Below are 23,072 nucleotides of genomic sequence, written 5' to 3'. Positions count from 1 at the left end.
CTTGTGGGCAAATTGTGGGTCACTTTCTCCTCTCTAGAAAATCTACTGGGAGTTAACACAGTTCTGCATCAGCTGTTTTTACTGAGTTTCCCACAAGGTTTCAACCTTGGGAAGACTGAATGTTGTGCTGTCTGATGATCACAAATCCATGACTAATTCTTGTCAGAATCCACACAATCAATAATCTGGGAAATCAGAAATAACATGAATTCTGAAGGGATTTCCAAGCAGATTGTTTTCCCTGCTGCACTATTTCAGCTTTCTCCCAGCACTTGCAGGCACTCCACTCAAAAATGTTTTCTGACTTCAGCCAGAATTTAGCTTCAAATTCTTTAACCTCTTAAGATATCTGTAATTCCAAATCTAGGACTACTTTCACAGAAACTTGTGTCATATGAAGAGACTGTGGAGTAGTCTGGAGGTTCTTTATGATAACATGATTGTCCCAGAGTTTTAAATTCCCTTTGGATCATATTCTTAAACAATGAAAACCTTTTGTCCAGATAAGCTGCGGATGTCCTATCTCTGGAAGTATTCCAGGATGGGGCCCTGAGCAGGCTGATCTGGTGAGGGGGCAACCCTGCCCACAGCTGGGGGTTGGAACTGGATGGTCTTTAAGGTCCCTTCCAACCCAAGCCATTCTGGGATTCTGTGATACTCTATCTAAAAATATAGAGATGTTTCCTTTGCACTGTTTTCTTTCTCTGATAATTTACTGCACTGTATTTGTCTGTACTGTGAGTTGCACCAAGTGTACAAGTTGAGTTCTAAAAATAAATAAATACAAACCCATCATAAATACACTCAAGAGGAAAAATAAATTGAAGAGAGTCATTACTGGAGAGAGAAGATGATGAAAGTGACTTCACTATTCTGGCTATTACACCTGAGTTAATGCCTTTCACTTTTGCACTGGATTTCAGTGTAATCCCAAGCAAATAGGCCTTGAACATCTATATTCTGGGATCTCTGTATAGATTTCTACATTTAAGTTGGAACAGTTTTGCTTCTTATTAGAAGCTCTTTTACTAAAGTTCTCAGTGCTCCAAAAGTCAGGCTAACCTGAGCTGTGCTGGCAATCAAAGGAGAGCAACATCCTATTTGTTGTAGTGTTACAGGCTATTTCTCTAATCATAAAAGTTCCTGATGTTAAATTGTTTGTAATTCTTGTGGGTGTATATATTTGAGGTCTTTCTCTTTATTTTAAAGGGGAACTTTTAGCTAAAACTCAGTTATCTCTGCTATCTGTAAGAGTATATTCCAATTTCTGAATTAAGCATGGCATTGACGTCAATTTGGGTGTAAGCTGACTGAGTCCATAAAGACTATGATGCTGAAAAAATATCACTACAATACCATTTCTCTTTTTTGTTTTTGGCAGGGGGGGAGGTGTTGTGTTGTGCTTTGTGTTTGCCTCGGATTACCTGTGCAGCACATTCAGCACACAGCAGGTATCTGGTGATCCAGCCCAAGTACCCATGGCATACTTAACAAATCCCATCACTGTTAGCTGATTTATCCAGAACGTATGCAGTGCTCCTGTGACAACATCCCTGTGCCCAGGGAGGACATATCATCTTGGGCAGGCAGCTTTGTACTGTCCAGAATGGACCCAGCAGTTCACCCAACTAATAAACCCCCTGCTCCATTGCACAGCAGAGCATGACCAGTCACACTGTTGTCTCTGATTTAATGCTGTTCTTGCCAGTGCTGTTGTTTGGATGTCTTCACCATGTAACACTGCTGTATGAGTTCTTCTTAGTCCATGGCATACACTAGCTATCCCCCTATTATGCTGTGTAATAGAAGACTGAATGTGCTGCTCTGTTTCTTCAATCACTAAGGAAAAAAAAAGGAATTCTTTGTTATGCTGAAATATTGTTTATTGGGAACTGCAATGAATTTTCTAATACTTTTTTCTTCTTAACTTCCAGATTTTCCGGAAGAAGGCAGTAGAGCTTGGAGAGAAATTGCTGCCTGCTTTCAACACTCCCACTGGGATACCTTGGGCACTGCTTAATATTAAGAGGTAAAACGTGATTTTTGGTGACTAGAGCATATAAAAAAGTTCTCTTGAATCTAAAATCCTTTGCCACAGAACTATTGCAGTTGCAGCACAGTTCTAATCTTTCCAGCGAGGTAAAAGTTCATGTAAGATCCTTAGTTCTATAACTTACTCTTTTAGTACGTTCATCACTTTTCCCAAAGTCCTACATTAGTGTTAGTGTTGTTATACGAACAGTAGTTGCAAAAGGATGGGTGCTACTCTGAAAAGGGAAGGTGTCTAGCTACTTGTACTCTTATCTGTTCTCACTTGCCATTGTTAGTCCTTCAATAACTAGTATATCAAGAAGCAACAGTAATGTCTGCTACAAATTACTTTCTGGTTCTCACTCGCTAATGAGAAGCGTATATTCTCTCAGCTTTCATAATACTGTAAATAAATCTCAGCATCACCCATTACAAGAATGTGGGATACTGCTTGTCAGGGAGAATCAAGGAGAGTTTCTTCTCTGCATGTGTTGATGTCACATGTTTTATATGTTTCTTTGGTTATGTAATTCCCTCCTTAACAGTAAGCTTCTCCGGTTCTCTGCTTAATGTATATTCATGGTATGCCTTTTTCCCACTCTAAGACTTGGCACTGGTACACTTGCTAAGTTGGCTATCTATGTCTGAGGATTCCCAATAAGCTCCTCAGAGCCAGATCCTACAGAAATCGCTAGCATTGTAGTTTGGGCAGGGTTATCTCCCATCTTTCTTTCAGGTAGAAAGGATGCAAGGGACCAAGAGTATGAGTGTGTGCTAGGGGCAGGAGGGAGCTTGTTCCTTGTGGACTTTTTCATCACTGAAGGAACTGATCAACTGCTGCTTGGTGGTGGTCCTTGTAATTCAAGTAGTTACTTATATGCATGTTAATGATTTATTCTCAAAAGATTTTAATGAGTTCTGCACAAGTTAATTGCACTATAGTTTGAGCTTTTTCATTTGTTTTTAAGCTGTTACAAAAGCTTCTGAGTACAAAATCCTAGCATACATCTGTAATTCCAGCACAACAGTACCTTATACTACATAGTGTATTTAAATGTTATTAAAGGTATTCAGGCTAAAAATTTCTTATATACAGCCCTTATCTAAATCATTACTTGTCTACTAAATATATCATTTTTTTTTTTTCAAATGTTTCAAATTCAGTGGTGGATCTTTATGATTTTGTTCCTGGTTCTCTCATAACAAATGCTGTGGGACGCTGCAAATGTTGATCCCAGGCAATATAAGATAGTGATTGAAAAAAAAAAAAAAAAAAAAAAAAGGTTGGGGATCCATTTTTTATCTTTCACCAAAGTGGAAGAAAATCTGCATCAAGATAACTTCATCTGTTATGTTAGCAAGTGTTACATTCAGTGCTGTGTTCTTGGTGGTTCATTCCGAATCCTTACACATCTGTCTAGATTTGACCTTCAGTAGATGACAATTCTATAATACCGTGCATAAACATGCTGTCATCCAGGCTTAGGAAATGCTAAGCCACTGAAGCCTGAATATATTACAGATCTAATATGCCTCATTTCTGATTAGTATTTTATTTGATTTTATTTTGATTTATGCTTCAAACTGGAGAACATTGACAACAAATTGTGGATGTCTGGTTATTTTTAAAAGACTATGTTTGGATTAACAGATGAGCTGAATACTGGTTTCACTAGGCAAATATTCTTCACAAAATAGCTTATTTTCTCTGCTTATCCTGCAGTATCAGAGCCAGACTTGCTCTCTCTGTGATTGCCTGTGTGCAAACCTTCTTTTGTCTTTGTGAGTCCTAGCATGCCAAAGACATCCACCTTACGTCTTGTCATCTCTTTCTTTTCCATTGTTTTTCTTCGTTTTGTTTCTTTCTTCTTGATTCAAAGACCATGGGACACTTGCTGTCTATTTGTGGAACCTTAATTTTCAAATAAAAATGCTAATTGTACATTTTCTGCAGCTAAAATTGTTAGCCAGTTTCTTGAGTATGTTTGTCTCTATATGAAATTTCACATTATCACTAAAGAACATTTTAAATAATTAGATTGGGAATTTGTAGTGAAATGTCCTTTTATTTCTTTATAAGTATTTAGGCTGCATTTCCATTGTTTTTCATGTTCCTGATATTGCTTTGTATCTTCACCTCACTTTCAGAATCTGTTTTTCACTCGCAGCTGACAAAGCTAGTTCTTAAAATTTGTAATTCCTCACATCCAAAAGAATTCTTTAGATATTTTGTTCTCAATGCTTGTAAAACTGCAACTACTACAGCTTCTTTAAATACTATACTCATGTTTATGATTCTTATTTTTGTTCTCAGTGAGCCACGATAAACTGACTTATTGATGCTAAAGTTTTCAATTCCTTTTCTCTTAAACTTCAAGTTTAAGAGAATTAAATAAATAAATTATCAAGTAATTTATGACTGAGCAATTGTATTGACTAGGTATTTCTGTAATCTCCAATCTATAGGAATAAAAAATTCTGAAATTACGGCCCTCCTAGATGGTGATTTAAGTAATCTTAAGAAATATCCATCATGTGTCATGTTCGTAGTGTCAAGTATCCTTTTTAATATATCTACCTTGCAACTATTAAAAAGGAAACTGTATATGATTTGGACTTTTGAGATGGTGACCAGCTGTGAAATACAGGGTGCCCCAGTTTCCAGTTTGTTGTTGGTCTATTGGACCATTGGACCACTCAAGAAAATACTTCTCAGTATGAGATCCTGTACAGTATTTTTTTCTTTTGGATGGAAAATCTCTCTTTATATCACTTCCCCCACCCCCCCCACCCCTTTTTTTTTTCTTTTGGAAGCAAAACTTTTTTTTTTTTTTTTTCCCCCAGTTCCTATTAGTTCTAATAACATTAAATTACTGCTTTGTAATAAACAACCCAGCACCATTCTTCCGTGAAGAATCATAGTTTCCATAAAATGTTTGCTCTCCATGCACAGACCAGTGGAATTGCTGTTTTAAAGTTATTTATTATCCCTTGTGTGACAGTATGTAGCAATACTATTAGTCACTAAGGTGACTGGCTTTTTACATAGAATCAGTCCATAATATAACCTCTCAGCTCATCTGAAATTTTGAAAAATGGTTATGCCTTACATCTATGAAAAAGCTTTTGTCTGGACTAAATAATTTTTTTTTTATTATTATTTTTTTTTTTATTTCTGGAGACAACAAACAAAGTAGGTTGTCTGGGCCTCCAGCTTGCTTCCTAGTGCTGTTACAGGGAGGATACTGTGGTTTTTTTTCCTGACTCCATGAGAGAGTGGCTGATTTCAGCATTAGTGGGTATAGGGACTGTGGGGAGTCCTGTACAGAAGGAAAGGGCCATGAGGCGTGGATGGAGTATTACAGAGCAGGAAACTTAATGGAAGTCAAAGGGGAGGAAATTAAAGTAAATTTGATTAATGTGTGTTGAAGTCAGGAAGTGATAAGATTTACTTGACATAAACATAAAATGTGTACTGTGTCTGATGTCAGCCAAGGATTCTTTGCCTTTTACACTTTAGCACTGATTATACATTAACAGTGGACCTGAGCTGAATTCAGTATTACATATTTTGCAAAGAGAGATTGCAGAGAACCTGTGAAATTGTTTGAACAAAGCTGTTACTCATTTGTAGATAATCAAGGATAGAAGTAACCAAAACTGCAGTGTTTTTGCTATTGGATGTGGCTAGCATGTCTTATTTTTATAAAACAAATTGCACTTGATTTTTTTTTTAATTTTAATTTTTATTTTAATTTTTATTTTAATCACATAATGTACAGAATATTCATGTTAGGCCACAGACCTTGCCAGGCCTCCATACTTGTATGAATGTTTTCTGAAGCTACATGTGACTCTGGAATCCCCTGCCTTTGTTCTGAGCAAGATGATGCGCCCACAGAGCATCTTTTTTTCTGCCCACCTTTATTGAAAAAAAAATAATGCCTTCTTAATTTTTCATATCAGATCATGTTTCTAAGGCAGAATGTGCTTTTTCTTTCCCCTGGGATGAAGTTCGAATGCTTTAGGTTTTACCACCACCTGTGCTTCCTGTTCCCTGACAGCAGCATAGAGGAGAAAAGCTCTCCCCCAGCAGGCCAACTCGCTTTACAACGGGTTCCAGGTGCTTTGACGAAAAGGGTTTTGTGCTAAAATGCCACAGTGTAGCCAGGGGGACTAAGGCACAGGTGGGTTTTTTTTGTTCCTGCGGTGCATGCACTTCGGTATTTCAGGGAATTGGTAGCATTTTAATTTGCAGTCATTTAAAGAAACTTAGCTACCACCATCTTCCATTTAGTAGGAAACGTGGCTCAAAAATCAGCAACTAATGTATAAAGTGTTAAAGATAGACAACAGTACTTGCTTTAAAATAATTTAACATTTCAATGTGATTCCCAGATTCAAAACATGTTTACAGTTCATGTGCCTAAATCACACAGAAATTGGGTCTCATAATCTCTTTATAGCCCTATTGTGTTAGGAAAGCTTACTGTTTTCTTAAGAAAAGATGCAGTTTAATGGTTAACAGAGTGGCTTTCTTCAAATTCTGGGACTTCTAAAATGTCATAATCAATGCACTTACGGTTATATTCCTTATGATTTGTAAAGGGAACTTTATGCACTGAGATGCACTGAGAAAGCTTGAAAATATGAAGTTAGGATCCAGGCAACTAAATTCAGTAATTTGTTTTTGGACAGCTTAATTCCCCAGCTTAATTTATCAGAAATGTCAAACTATGAATGTTGCATGATATTGCAAAATTTTCCTAAACATCATGTTGTCTGTATAATATTATATTCTTTACCAGAGATAGTGATTCATGCATTTTCTTGTCCTAATGACTCATCGGGCTTTTCTAAAAGGGAAAACTTAAAAGGGAGAGGGGAGGAAAGGAGAAGAGAGGAGAGAAATCTCACACATTGTCAGAAGGTTAATGTAAATTTTCTGGTTTGCATTATTAATTCTAACATCTAAATTAAAAGAAAAAAAAAGATTACAGAGCTAAGAAAAGGTTATTCAAATTTGACTATCATTGCAAAAAGAAATGTGTAATTTAAAAGGATTGTAATTAGGAAAAACTTGCGTTGTCTTCACTGTCACTGTAAGGCTGGGCAGAAGTTGCATTTAGGTAGAATTTTCAATTTTATCTTTTCTGTCTACTCTGAGCTTAATTTTAGAGAAAGGGAATCTAAAGTGCCTTAGAAAATAAAGCTAAAAGTAATCTTGTATGCATGTTTGACAAAGGCTTGTGTGTGTGGTTTTGGCAAATGCTTCACTGGTGCTGTTAACTGAAGTCGTAACAGTAATAAAAAGGATTTGGATATTGAGTAAAATACTTATATTCCCACTGTTAAAACATACTGATTGAAACCAGACTTTTTCCTACAAGCATTTGGATCACAATGTGGATTTGTGTTAGTACTGGTTGTAGAATGATAAATCCTTGCTGAACTTCAGCTGCGTAAAAATTGTTTTTCTGGTGCTAAACACTTTTTTGGGAGATCAGATTATTTGCCTTCTTAGAGGTATTGATGTCTCCCTATTGGCTAAAGAAGGCTTTAGACAAATTATTAAAAGAACTAAATTTTTAAGTTAGGAAAGTGAATTCCAGCCTGATTTATAAGTAACCACTGATAAAGACTGTTTCAGTAAGGGTATATCTTTCCAGCACTACTGTTTTAAGTGATGCTGAATCTATTGATGCATTGCATGGTTCATAAACAACTTTAGAGTTCTTGAGTAAGCACAATGCAATATTTACCTCAAAAATGAGGTTTGTTTGGACTCTACATATTACCATGTTTTACTCCATCTCTTTAGCAACTTCTGTTTTAGAAAGCCTTAGAACACTACAGTAAGCAAATTGCTTGCCTTTTTTTTGCCTTATTTGAAATGGGGAGTCCATTCTGCACTGAATGACTAGTGCCTTGTATTCAGTAAGAATCAAACGAACTATTCTTAAATTTGTAGCTATTGAAAATAGTGGCATTCCTTTTTTCCCTTGAGTTACCATAAATAATTCTTCCATGTTCATGGATGAAATAAGTAAATTGATCTGAAAGTATTACTAAAATTTGGGTTTGATGTATTGGTGCAGTTTTGGGGACAGATATTTTAGACCTTTGGTAGTGTCTAATAGCACTACACAGTGCAAGGATCCCAAACTATGAAAATATTTGTGAGATCAAGGAAATCAAGGGGGGCAAGGGGAAGAAAAGAAATAAAGAACCAAGAAAAATGTTTTTTTGCAAAACTCCATAAGATTAAATTGTATTATTTAAACAGCAGTTTTAATTCAATACTGTAACCGTGAATTTGTATGAGAAGCTGCCCATCAGTAATAGTGTACCAAGGACTTGGGACCTATTGTTGCTACTGCAAAGTATCTTCCTCTCTTCCTCAGTTCAAGTGCTTTTTTTTTTTTTTTTTTTTTTTTTTCAAGGGAGAAATATTTTGGTCCCAAAATCTGGAGTTTACTAGTTCACTGTAAAATGAGTGTGAATAATTAAGTACAGGTTAGTTATTACCATACTGCTGGTGTTTGTAAAACCCTATGCAGGGATTAGTATTGTGATCCCATAGCACTAACTGTAGGATTGCAAAGACTTCAGAGCTCTCTGTGATAATAATCAGAGGTGGTGCTGATTGTTTTAAAACAAAACCAAGATTGTGATGTCCTGCAGAAGCCTGCTAGTAGAGGAGAATATTTGTCTTCATTTCGTGGTTTTGTCCCACTCCTCAGCAGACATTCTCAGTGGGGTGTCAAAATCTCCTTCAGCTATTGTAAATTTTCATCTTGTATGTTCTTTAAGGACAGGAAGTGACTTTTTTTGTTTGTTGTTTGCAACAAGGGTAGGAAGACTTCTGAAAGTGGAAGAGACATTAATCAGGACCGGCAAGTTACACTGTTTTGTGTTTTGCCTTAGAAAAAATCAGAAGTCAGCACTTACGGTATATACAGGGGATGCTGTGTACTGGCCAGGTGTTTTATGTTTTCTGCCAACCCAGATGTAAATTAACCAGGCCGTGGTTGAAACAGCCAGGATTTATGGGGAAAGATATAAAGGTTTGTAAAGAAGAGCATGAGGAAATTTTATCAGATCCTCAATTTGCTTCCCAATAATTAAAGCTGCTCTTCTTCCCATAGGAAACAGGCTTGCAAGGTTTGGAAATTGTCTTTATGGAAAAGAGGATTTTATACATCAGCAGACAAACTGGTTGGTGGTGCTTGTGGTTCTTCTTTAGCAGCTAAATGCTGCTATCCCTTTGATATTGTCAAGATAATTGAGAGCTCCCTGCATGAAGTATTTCTGTGCTGCCCAGGAAAAACAAGGGATCCCCTGGATCTCTATGGTTGCGCTGAGTTTCTAGGTGTATTTGAGAGCTGAGCATGCAAGCACACAGGATAGGGCCTAGCCGAAGGTGAGAGACAATTGTATGTCTCACCAGCACAGCATGAGCCAGCTCTCACTGCAGTCACCAAGCAGCCATTCAGCAGGAGGCTGTCTGAGAAGTGCTTGTCTCTCCCTGAGGTAAAGAGATGGTGTTTGGCCACCTGAGCTTCTCTCCCTGTCCATTCTGACTGCTGGAACCAAGACTCCTTGGTGTAAGCGCAGACCCCAGCACTGGCTGTAGATCATTTCCCTTTCAATTGCTTGTATCGTACATGACCATTTTTTAATTTGTGTCCACCAAAATATAGTCCTATTACAGACAAAATGTGACTGTTGGAAAAGGCTTCCTTCAGAAAAAAGGAAGTCAAGTCACACAGACTTTGTGTTTCGTTAAATACCCAAAATGAGTGCAAGCACTCCTCAGTCACTGCAATTCAAGTCACTTCATGGGAACGCTTCAATTAAATAACAGTTATGCTACAATTGTCTCGCCTAAGAAGTTTCTAAGTGACAGATGGTCAAGAGACATTTATTATTCACTTTGTGCATTTGATATATGTACATTTGCATGATTTTGCCTGTAAAATCCATCAGAGAAAGGTCTCACTAGGGACATTTATAAATGGCCATGAAGAAAGGAAAGAGAATTTGAAGATTCACTTGTGATTTTAGCTGGAATTACTTTGATACTTTCAGCTGGACAAGTTCTCAAATCTAGCAGCATTTTCATTAAAATAATAATTTCAAAGTGGAAAGAGTTTGGGCTGTTTGTTTGCTTTTCCTCTACTCTTGTTTAAGCATCTCTATAATTGGTGGATAAGTAAGAGCAGAGGGATTCCAAGCCTTTGATAGTCTCACTAAGTGATTGGCAGTATTGTGTGTGATACCTAAGCATTACAAGACTACAGGAACAAGATTTTGCCCTAGTACCAAAAGAAAGTACAATTTTAGATGCTAAAAAAAGCACTAGTTTAAATATGTGACTAATATTTGTAGCTATTTTATAATATTCTAATTATCCTAAAGGAGTGAGCGTGAAGAAGTATTGCTAACTATGTTTTGTGGAAATTATAATTGAGAAGAGATTCTTCTGCCTTCTTCACAGAAGACTCCTTTCTTTTCCTCACTAAGAATATAGTAATTGCTTCAATATTATTCTAAGTACACTCTCCTTTTAAAATGGATTTAATACATATATATGTACATATACAAACATATGCACACATATATTTATATAAACATTTATACATACATATTTATAAAGATTTATTTGTGATTTATGGTTTCTTATTACTGCTGATACAAGAGAATCTCTCCTTAATCTTCTCTGAACGATAATCATCTGGCTGAATGACTGAAAATCTACCTGTAAACGTGATGCTTGACATATCTCCCAATTAACTATTTCACTTATCTCAAATAGAAGCTTTTCTCTATAGCACTTTATAATTTTAATAATACTCTGAAACTTTAATTTTGTGTTTTTAGTTTTATTATAGCCAGTGCTGACAGGTGTTTTGCATGTTTTGTTTTGTTTTTTTTTAACTTATTTAGTTTTAAGCTGACTAGCCATATCTGCATATGATTTTGTTCTGAATGGTTTCATTCAGGAAAAAAACTTTTCATGAATAAATCAAATATTCTTTCAGCTCAGTTTTCTGTTTAATACCCTATTGGGGCCTTAAAATATAAAATAGGCATACAGTATAATTCATTCTTCTCTAGAAATCAGTCAGTTTCACCAGAAAAGTGAGAATATTCATGCAGACTGATTTTAGAATTTTTAGAGCTTTTGAAATATCATTTATTTTAACATAAACTAAAGTTTATTAATTGTTAATTGTACAGTTATGTTTAGCATATGGGAACATTAGGAGAGCTTGCTTTAGTTTCAGGAAACAAGTGATTGAAGGATTATTGGCTTCCTTGTTTCCAGCTTCAGCTATTTTAACTGTGGAGTGAGTGCTTTTTAGTAGTATTTCTTCAGGTTTATGACCAACTTCATCCAGTCATCCAGCTGAGAACAGAACTTGTCCTTGCTTTTAAATAATAATCTCAGCATTAAATACAGGCAGCAGAAGTGCTTTATTTCTTACTTTCAGTTGTCTAATGTTCATCAGTGTGATGATGCAGTTCCTATTCTTTGCTTATAATGCCTCTTGACCTGTTTTGAATCCTGAATCTAAGTTGCAAGTGGCCATTTGTGGTATCAGTTTTTCATTACAAGATTCTGAGATCATCCAATGCCTTTATTTCTGTGTTTTCAGTAAACCAATAAATAATTCAATCCATCATTATCTCTGGTCTAATCCATATATTTTCTAACCCTACTGCTCCTCTTCCATGCCTCTTTCCCTCTTCTAATCTAAATTTTATTATCTTTATTTTTGAGGAGAAGCACACCAGTGGTCATTTTCTGTTCTGTTTCTTCTACTAAACTATGATTCTGCACTTGATCCAATATATTTAATAAGAGAAACCTAAAATCTGATATAATATAGATATATATTTTATAAATAGATGTATAAGTATTGATATATTTGTATATAAACACTTTGCACTGCAAGGCAAGTTGGGCTGATTTAGACAAATTTGGGAGAAAGAATAAATTGTAAAAAAAAAAAAAAAAGTTCTTTGCTGCTGGAGGCTATCTAGACTTAATAATGTCTTATCTTCCATTTCTCTCAAATACAGAATTAAGTGTTTTTTACCGCTCCCCAGCACAAGCACTTAATAAAGAAATTTTTATAAATATATATATATATACATTTTCAGCCATCATTAGCTATTGAATATTCAGTCTTCCTTTTCTAACACCTGAGCTGATTACATGAGTTTTGTTATATCAGACTGAGTAGCACAGATTACTGCTCTTGGGCAACCATGATGTTGTATTTCCAGTAGTGCTACATCCATTCCTGTCTCTTAGTAATCTTGGGGGGGAAGGGAGTGAAAAGAAGCAACAAGGCTGGAGAAATAGAACATCTTTCAGACACAAAGGGAAAATAAAGTTTCATTTGTTTTACTTGATTCTCTTTTCCTTGCAAAAGAACAATGGAATCATCTTTCTGTTATATAAAAGTGACTTTTGATACCAGTGTGGATACTGAAACAAGAAAATGCATGTTGTTTGAACTCTGCATTAATTAGCTTTGACTTCTTTATATCTGAACACTGTCAAAAATTTGGTGCACTGTGATCCTTATAGTTGTTTTCCCTTAATAGTTCTTATAAATCTTGCATCCTGTGCTCTTTGAAAACCAGTCACGTGTGGAGCACTTCTAATAGTTTCTAATGAGAATATCAGCTAATTAAAAAATGCTTTCTTAACCACAACTGCATTTTAATCATTAAAAACGTCTCAGCAATGTAATCTTTCAATGCAACTACAAATGAAACATCTTTTATGGTTGAAAATTTGATGAAATACAGTATATTTTGAAATCCAAGTCTCTGACTTCTGTCATTAGAAAATTTGTTAATTTTTAAGACGTAGTTTTTCAACTACCCACATTAAGTCAAATTATAATTTATAATTTATTTGCCTTATTACAACACTTCATTTAAATGTCAGAAGATACAGCTTCTAGATGGGATATTTCACCAAGAACTGTGCACACAGAGCTTTTCACATATGGAAATAACTACAGCAGTTCTGTTCCACAGCATGAATTAACAAAGATTGATTGCAATCTGTTTTTATTAACTCAAGGAAGAAAAGCAGCATAGCGATATTAAGAAAATTAATTATAACTTTCTAATCTGGTAATTAACGTGCAACTGGGCATGAGTGCTGTTAGTGGAATTCAGTGATTTGGCAGTCCTGACAATTTATCATCTCTTTTAAGGTGGATAACAGTTTTCTAATCTTTGCTCTTTTTTTCTTTCTTTTCTTTTCTTTAATTTCTAAATGGTTTTCACAATTCAGATGTTAGATATGGCCTTTCAGTGTAGTGATGAAAACTGAAGTACAGAGGTATTCTTTACAACCCCCTTTTATTCTTTTCCAGTGTTGTAACGAAGTTTCTCATGAAGCAGTTGTATGAAACAGTGATTACTGGTAATTGACCTGCATATGTTGAATATTCTTAAAATGCTACTGAGAATTTAATGTACCTTGTAAATTGAGAAGCTTCCAATTAAATAGAGTTCTTAGGATAATCGCTTTCAAAACTAATCAGGTAATATAACGATGTTAATGAAACTCTTATTGACTTAATTGTGACAAATTAACAAACCTAACCAATGCAATTACTTTCATGGTTATATTAGGTTGCATTTTACAGAAGCAACCCATGAATGTTTTTTTCAGAAACACAAAAAGAATATAGAAATTATGTAGCTGTACTAAATTAGCATGACAAGGTGACTTGAGTGGAGGAGAGTTTGTGCCCCTCTTGCTATCTTTATGATGCATAAAGGTCATCTTGAATCACCCTGTGCTCTGTGTTTCTTGTCTATTAAGAAACCAAATGCTACTGAACAAAAATTAGAAGCAGGGTCTGAACAGTGGTATTGATGAGAGAAAATATTCTTAATGTCTGGCTGAACAAAATAATGTAGTCTTGTCAATAAAATTTGTCTTCAGTTTTGAAGTCCAGGAGGTCTTCCAGAAGCAAATTCAGTCCTATAAAAATGCCTCAAGGCTTTTTGTAATGATAAGTTGTTTTTCCTAATAATATAGGTATGCAGTGTTAACCTTAACACTGAAATCCTTTCATTCTGTTTGATAGATTGGCCTTCATTGTCTTTTTCCTTCTTTGTTTTTTATAAAAACAAACTTTTTTTTTTCCTTTTCTCCTGATTGCTTATCAGTTGTGTATGCAGATAACTGAAAGGTGATCCTCTTTTGTGTTATTCAGTTTCTGCTGTGATGGCCAGTATGATATTCATATTGAGAAAGAAACTATAAAAGAAGATACTCAATTCCTCTGTCAGGAGAAATAAGGATTATTAAACAGTCTGTATCTGCTGAGTTCCTTCTGGTTTTTCTCTGTTCCGTTTTGCATTGAGTTGTTGCTAGGTATCCTGTGCACATTCATACCAATGGTTTGCCATTATCATATCAGTGTTGTGGGAGGTGAGACAGACTCAACCAAGTATTCCTCTTGCTGCAATGAGCCTGCCTGTGTTAGAATGATTACCAAGTTCTGTGATGGCTAAACCTGAACTATTTATTTTTCTAACAATGCCATGTAATTTGGAATGACTGTAGTAGGGAGCTAATACCTGGTGAGTCAATCTTAAGAATGAGTGTTCTGATGAGGAAGTATTCCATTGGCATGTTTTGCACAGACATGTAACTCATCATGGGCTGACTTGTCTAAGGGCAGAAGTCTTTAGGAACTCATAAGTGTTTCTTCTTGTTGAAGAAAGCAAGCATTCTGACTTTTCACACCTTAGTTTAGAGGACTGATGAGGAGAATCGTGTGCTTGTGTTAGGTGGATGCATCTAGCTGACATCCAAAATATGTTGTATCTCCTATGTTCCTGCTGAAATCTCACGTTAGAAATAAAGCAATTTTGTGTTTACTGCTTTTTGATGAGCAGACCTTGCTCATTTTTTTGTAGATCATGACCAGATTCAACCTGAGGATAGGGTGAATATAATTTTTAAAGATGTACCAGAATAGTTGGCTCTATTTTAAACAATCCACTACCCACAAACAAGCTATAATAAAATCCTAGCAGTAAATGTGAAAGACACACAAATGCCACTATAACCAGAGGGTAAAGAAAAAATAAGGCTTGTTAGTTTGAGAGCTATTCAGAAGGAAATGAAGAGAGGCTAGTGAGCCAGCTAAGCATTTTGTTCCAGAAAATTTGCCTTCATTGGTTTAAATTTCATGTTAAAATTACATTTTAATTGTTACACCTCTGACACATTTTTATGAGGAAGTTAATAGGAGAGAGCAATCTTTCTGCAAATTAAATGAAAGGCTACTGTTTCCAGCTGACATCTCTGAAACTGCTGCTTTATTCCTTGCAGTAGTTGTGAGAGAAATAAATGAGCAAGTATTCATTATAATTGAGCTTTAATGATAGCCATATGCTATGTATCTTTAATGTAACTGTCTTGATTCAATACTTAGCCTTGCTGGAGCTTGTGTGTTTTAAATATCTCCCAGTAAGCCACAGTCAGTACAGCAAATCTGACAGACTTTCTGGTTGACCTTTCACGTTGTCCATTTCATGTCGTATTGCATTCTTTATAGATAATGAAATCTGTTGGAGCAAAGAAGATTCTAAGTGTTTCATTTGGATCTTAATTATTTTCAAATTAATATTGTTTAGCAGATAGTTGAATGCTCACTCTTTCAGCAATGTTTCACATCACTTCATAATTTTTACTGATGTACAAATAAATTATTTTCTCTATTATCTACCTGGAATCAGTTTTGTAAATTAATTGAATTTTGCATAACTTTTTTATTATTCATAATTGTCTTAAAAGCTTTTAGACCTGGCTTTGTAGGCTTAAATGTTTAGTAGCATCCAAGGTTTTAATGAGTGGTACAGGTTCTCAAACTTGGTTTTGGGTGAACTAAACTTCAGGCAGTGCTTCAAATTGCTTCTTTTTTTCCTACAGTTAGTGAAGTACTAAACAGTCCATTTTGTGAATGACAGATTTGTTTGTCTTAATGATGTAATTTGATGATGCTCATCTTAAAAATAAAAGAAGAACACTGTACGGTCTTTACTTGTTTCCCTCCTCCTCCTAAAATGCACAGTGGTGGATGTTCTAAGTATTTTACTACCATTTTACTACTATTTTTAAACAAGCTTAACTCATCAGGAGTACGTAGTTTAGCTCTCTACTGCTTTATTTCATGACTTTTGAGGGGTTTCAGGAATTAAATAATCACAGGAAGAAAGGTATAATTCGCATAATTACTTTGTATGTTCTAATATTGAACAGTCAAGCTACACCTAAGTTCTTCTATGTTTGTCTAGCCATTTCTTCAAGATCTCCAACATGGAGTTTCCATGCTTTTTCATGGAAGCTTGTATCAGTGTTTCTGCCTTCACTGTTGGGAGTTCTGGAGGATTTGTTTGTTCCTGGTGTTTGTCCTAGAATTTCAATACTTTACTATTTCAGTGGAATATTTCTTCCCTTTTACGTATTGGAAGAGAACTCTTGTCATGTCAAATTTGTTACCTGTTAACAAGAACAGCCCTAGTGTAGTGCTTTCTTTGTTCCTAATCATTCTTGTTACTCTTCTCTAAGCTTTCTAAAATTTGTCCCTGTTTTTCTTGAAATGTTGGTGTTCAGTATTGATCATATTTCACAAAAAGACCTTTCTATCTGTGAATAAAACAAGGCCTTTAGAACTTTCATCCCTGAGATCATGTTTAAGCCACACCATCTGCCCCATGACATGGCTTGTTTGCATTTCCACTTAACATGCTTCTCATTTCCTAAAACCTTCTTCTCCATTCCTGCTTCTCCAAGTTTTGGGAGATGCAGCAAATTGCTCAGTAGTTTTGTGAATTTTCCAGGTTTCTTTTTCATAAACATTTTTTGAGTAAAAAAAAATACTTGTTTTCTCAGAACAACTGCCAGTATAGGCTAAATTTGTTTCCCCTACTCAAGAATAACAGAACGAGAAAACAAATGTTATTTCTTTGATTAATTGACATCAATTTATATAAATTTTATGTTACACTGAACCATATTAGTGTCTGATCCTTTTCGTTTCATTCTCTATCGAGACTTTTGAAGTAAGCAACCTCTTTATTTTCTCCTCTTCTTCTGTAACTCTTCTGTATCAGCCTGATTGGTTTGTCATTTGTCAGTCATGTATTGACTAAACATGCCTTCCCTACATTCACAGTGTTAGAAAAGAGCTGTAGAGAGAGCAGCTGTAGCATAGATCGTTATTTGTACTTGCCTATTCCAGGGTGGAGGAGAGGATGGCCCTTTTTTGTTCCATCCCCTAATTCACCCACACATCAGAGACAATTCAGGCTCTGGTTTCTAGCTCTTGAAGATGCCCTTTGTAAATCTGCCTACTGGAAAGAGACAAAAGTGAGAAAAGAGAGGCAGCTTCACTTTTTGCATTTACTCTGATCTTTTGGGCAAGCTGTTTCTCTCATAATCCCCAAACTGTAATACGATAAGAGTTAAGAAATAAATCATTTTGATAGATGAGACAGAATTTATTTTAAGTCACTCTTAAGAAATGTAAAATAGCTGCTCTTGATGGTTTATGAGTTCAACGATGCCATTACTCAAAAGCTTTCTATTACACAAGAAATAATTTCATACTTTTCTAAAATATTTATTTAATCTGACATTATCTTTCAAAAGTGTCACAAAGACTCATCAGTGTGCCATATCTTTACAGAATCTACTACTCCATTCCTGTTAAGGTCTTCATTTCAGTTTGAAGAATAAGTGTGGTGTACATTTCTTCACTGAAGCCATTAAAACAGTGAGAGATGGCAAACAGTATTTCAAACATTTTGCCAAATGTTTTGCCACTTTTTCAATGTGTGTAATAAAATTGTGTGCTGGTGCAAGAACAAAAAGTACACATTCTGTCTCAGGCATGACTTTAGAAATCTGTTTTCTATGCCTTTGATTGTTCTATCATTTTAAATGGTAATATTTTCATGCTCATTTCAATTCATCCTTTATTATTTTCATTATATTGATTAAAATCCCATTAATTTTAAGAAAAGCTTATTTCACTACTTAATGCCAGCTCCCTTATCATCAAATAATACAAATAATTTGCAAAATCCTCCAAGAAATAACTTAAGTGTGATCAAGACTATTAATGCATGGGCTGCGGATGTTTTTTGTTTTTTTTGTTGTTGTTGTTGTTGTTGTTTTTTTAAGTATTACTCTTAGAAGAAACATTTGATGCTTCCAATTCTTCTGCTCTGTCAGTGTAGCTTGTATCTTTCAGCCTTTTTTGGCTCAATTAAATTATTTGGTAATTTAATAGAAAACTCCTTCCCTTCTTCAGGATACTCAATACTTTAAAGTGTTATTGTCTCCTAATATAAAATATGTATTTCTGCAAAAAGATTAAGAAACAAAATCAATTAAAAATAATAATAATACAAGCCTTCACTTTATTTAGCGTTCAAGGTAATGTTTGTCTTTTTTGTTTTATTTTTATTCTCCTTGTGGTATAATCAAATTGTCCTGGATCATAGTTTCTGGTGTATGTCTGAGAATTAAGCTGTATGTGTTGTGCTTAGCTATCTCAATAGTATCACTGGTTTCTTATAAATAGCTCATCTGTAAGATGAGCAGCAGCTATGTAAAAATATTTGTTGCTTCAAGTAATTTATAAGTAAACTGAAGGTGAAATTTGGGGCTTGGTGCAACACAACTGAACAACTGGTAGCAGAGACTCTACCAGAGAAGAAGCTGTAATTGGGTGCCTTCCTTCCTAAGAAAAAATCAGTTACATACTAGATTACGTGTGTTTTTATGTCTGATATTTGATAGATAGTAGGATATACGCCTGTTTATTTATTCATTAGTTAACGGATTTGATTGCATTTTAGCCCTTGTTTAATCACATGAACAATGAGACAGTTTATTCATTTACAAAAATGTGATCAATTTAAATTGTATGTAATGAAACAGCATTGCATCATGTTTGGGGCACAAGCATGACATTCAAAATCAGAAAATTATAAATAATATCAGTGTATTTTACAAGACTAGTTATATGCTTGAGACTAATGTCATTTGAGAAAAACAGCAGTAGCTTCTTATCATGAAATTGCCTGAATTATACTGAATAATGTGTCGTGTGTAAAGTGGGGAAAAGAAGTTTGTAAATTATTTTTAACTAAGGACTTCCTTTATAATAATTCAATTTAATCTGGATTCTCAAATAGATTGAAGGATAAAGCTGTGCATAAACTAGGACATAAACTGTTGGGAAGAGGATCGAGAAGCGTCAGTTTTTTTCTTTGTATTGCTGGTTTCCAGTAAATGAACCAGTTTCCAAATCTCAATGTTGTGAGTTGAAAGGATTTATATAGCGATACTGGTATTTCAGTTAGGCTGCATGAATTCTCAGTGCAGGACTGAATGAACGTTTGCCCAGGGAGGTGGTGGAGTCACCGTCCCTGGCAGTGTTCAGGAGGCGTCTGGATGACGTGCTGCATGATATGGTTTAGTACTAGTGGTGGCAATGGTGATGAGGAGACAGTTGGACTGGATGATCTTATAGGCCGTTTCCAACCTTGTTATTCTATGATTCGTTCCTATTTACTACTGCTGTTTACATACTGGTTTATTTTACCCAGTCAGTCTGAAATGCCTTGCGTTTACTTCCAAAGACTGTGCTTAGTCTCTACACTGCGTGTAGAAACTACTCAGCTTCTTCCCTAATAGGATAAGTAATTTCTGTGCTTAATGTTGCTATTGAAATGCATGTTGTCCTCTCCACCTCAACTCTCGCTTTCCACTCCCTGCATATTTGTACTACTTGTCATCTCTGCTATCATTTTAATGTCAGTTACAGGATTTTAATGTTTGATCATTACTGAAATCACCAGAAGCTTTTCTGTTGGTTGTGAGTAGGGATCAAGCTCATAGACACTGGCAGTAAGAAAACCAAACATTTATCTGATCCCAGAATAAATGGATTTATGTGACACAGCAATGTGTGTGTAAGGAGAAAGAAGATTGAAGCAGACTGGATGAAAGGGACATTTATACTTTTCTTAAAGCATTTGTCAAAACAGATTACATCGTAGCAGCAGTAGTCTGAAAAAGACTACTTCAATTTTTTTTATCCAGACAAGCTGTCCGTCTCAATGAGCCAGATTTCTGTTTCCGTAGCGTTTCATACTGCTGCTAAGAATCTGTGAAAGCAGACACTTGAAGGGAGAGGTATCCCTCAACAACAGTGGTGCCTCTGTGTTATACATGTTTAGACTGATAGATATAGATCTGTAAGTGCATATGTAAGTATAATCTATGGCATTTGTAAGTTAATGTTATCGTTGTATGAATGTCGCAGCTGCAAGTCTTGCAACAAGCTGTCCGATAACTGAAACTACTGCAGCTATATTAGAAGAAGGAATATCTGATTTTCAGTCTGAATGTCAATTTGTAGCAAATCCTCAGCAGAAAAAGAAAAAGAAAAAAAAAAAAAAAAAAAAGCTTAGCCTAAATGTTAAATGTTGGAAAAGTTATATAAAACTGGAAGCCGAGTTGTGTAGAGATGTGCAGAGCAGTGTAGGTTAAGAGTACTGATTGCAGTGGTTATAATGGGTTAAGAAAGAAAGCATTCTTATGTTATTTCAATGTGAGGATCTGAAAGAAGCTTAAGGATTGGACAAAGTTAATTTGCCTTCTGAATTAAAAGGCAGGACAGAGAGGAAGAGAGCATACTTAAATAATGTTTGTCATGGACTCTTCCAAAATTCTTCTTTCAATCCCCTCCCCAGTGAAAACACCATGAAATACGTTTTCAGTTGACTTCTCAGAGACAGGCTTTGGAGTTTTTCATGGGGAATGGGAGATTTTTGTTTGTTTAGGTTTGGTAGGGGGAAATTGACTGCCACCAACAGTGAATTACACAAGTTGTAGTAGGAAATTGTGTTCTAACACCTTCTTATTGCACTGATATCAGAACTCTAGACTTCTATTCATGACTTTTCATTTCCTGTTATTTTCACTTTTCTTCAGGAACTTGATTAAAACTACTCTGTGCTGGTTATTATCCCCTGCCCTCATCTTCTGTGCTATATTCCCTCTTCTTATTTTAGCCCCTGGAAATTGATTAATTAAACCTTTAGTGCATAAAGTAATAAGAAACACGAATTGTTTAGTTCATTCAGTGTTATATTGTCAGACATATGTAGGACTGTGCTGTGCTCAAATAGATAACTTTAATCAGAAATTATTACATTAGCAAGTATAGTTTTAAATGGTGACACTGAAAATTACCTTTAAGCACTTACAATGTCTAATAGTGATATTTGAATTTTCACACGGCCAGCCTATGAATTATCTCTCGCTTTCTCAACCTCCCCTTCATGTGAGTGCATACACAAGCTCAGTGTTCATAAACTCCGTTATTTTACTTCACCATGCCAGTTCCACAGGCTTTGATTCCCCTTTAGAGTAGCAGTAACATGCTAAGTGTTATAGGGCTGATAGTCACAAGGGCTGTAAAATCTTTGATGGTGAAGTCCTAAAGAAATGTAATGTGTTTCCTCTGAGAAATGCTGCAGGAATCTGGCATAAACAAAGCAGATGAATACTTGGCATGAATGGGCTGGTGAGGTTATTTTAAACATCACTAGGCACATTGCTAGATCCAAATGTTCAGAATCCATGTATCAGATCACAAACATAGTACTCAATGGTGTCTGGTGCTTTTCAGAGCCCAAGGAAGGAGTGCTCTATTTTTCATTCTCAGCAGCTGTCAGACCTCAGTGCATACAGTAAAGCATGATCTTCCCACAGCCAATTTCGCTTGCCTCTGCTTACTCTCTGCTGCTCCCCAGAGCTAGATGAGGCTATTTCTTCTTCATCTTGGTTCTCCTTTCATTTTGGTCCCCGCCTGCCTCTTGGCTCCTCCTGCTTCCTCTGCTGCTGTTTCCATTTGCCTTGGTGTCGGCTCATTTCACTATTCCCCAGCTGCCATCATGACTCCAATCTTAGGACAAACAAGAATTTTTCCACCATGCAGACTGGTCCTGCTGTCATGAGATTAAATTTTGATGTTATTGAACAGTGTTTGTTTTTTTTTTTTTACTGGGCAGAACACTTAGAGGTATGTCACAGCCCATGACTTGGATGTGTACACTCCTTCAACACCTCAACTGAGACAACCTTTCTCAGAGGTAGGAACCAAGCCTGAAGGAGGCCACAGCACAAGCTGATACCACATCCACTTTCTGTTTCTTCCCACTTTTCTATTAACAGTGCTCCTCAGTCTCTCTGTCTGTTCTGACCAGTTTACAAAGAGATCACCAGTGGAATGGTCACCTTGAGGGAAATCAGCCCACTTGAAACACACTGCATGATTGTTTAGCAGTTTGACTTTTTGCCTGCAAGTACTGTAAGGAAATAGTTACTATTTCAGGAGACCTTTAAAGGTTGCTGGGTACATTTCTCAACAAAGGGGAAAGGCAAAATGTTGAGAGGAAGAGAGCTTTTGTCCTTGGAAAAATTAACCACTCTGATAATGTAAGAAATGTGCATAGGTACTCTAAGGAGTCTAAAAAGCCTGTTAGTTCTCAAGAATCATTCAAATGTTCTGACCAGACCCATCTTCCTAAAACTGATAGGGGGAGCGTTTCCTTTTCTCTTGCCCTTTTACAGACAAGTCTCTATTAGGTCTGTGGAGGTGTGCCACCTACATCAACTTTGAAAAACCCAATGGACCTCACGGAGAAAAGTAGGCTTCTTGTTTTCAGAGCTGTTCTGTTAGCATCTCTTCAGAGTTGTCCTAATCGTTTCACGAATTATGAATGGTCAGACACAGCACTTGACATTTCCTACCCTCATTCTCAGCCTTCAGCTAGATGATGATGAACATGTGCCTCCCTTACAAATGGATGTGTCTCCTGCACTGACAGTACAGAGTTGTCAGGAGATCAGCATACATTAGTGCTGACACTGCATATGACTAGGCAAACAGAGAAAATTAATGTTC

At 35.8% G+C, this 23,072-nt stretch overlaps 1 protein-coding gene across 2 annotated transcripts in view; it reads left to right on the top strand.

Annotated features, from left to right (window-relative positions):
• The window catches only part of MAN1A1 (mannosidase alpha class 1A member 1), a 132,811-nt gene that overhangs the window by 73,928 nt on the left and 35,811 nt on the right, over positions 1–23,072 (top strand). For both annotated transcript variants that reach the window (XM_042876209.1, XM_042876218.1), the window contains exon 5: positions 1,935–2,029. In XM_042876209.1, the coding sequence (XP_042732143.1) occupies positions 1,935–2,029 (95 nt within the window). The remainder of the gene's footprint in view (positions 1–1,934; positions 2,030–23,072) is intronic.

This window comes from Lagopus leucura, unplaced genomic scaffold (genome assembly GCF_019238085.1).
Source record: "Lagopus leucura isolate 7727_CA_CO unplaced genomic scaffold, USGS_WTPT01 Super-Scaffold_73, whole genome shotgun sequence".
NCBI lineage: Eukaryota > Metazoa > Chordata > Aves > Galliformes > Phasianidae > Lagopus > Lagopus leucura.
This window is presented reverse-complemented; position numbering and strand designations above follow the sequence as displayed.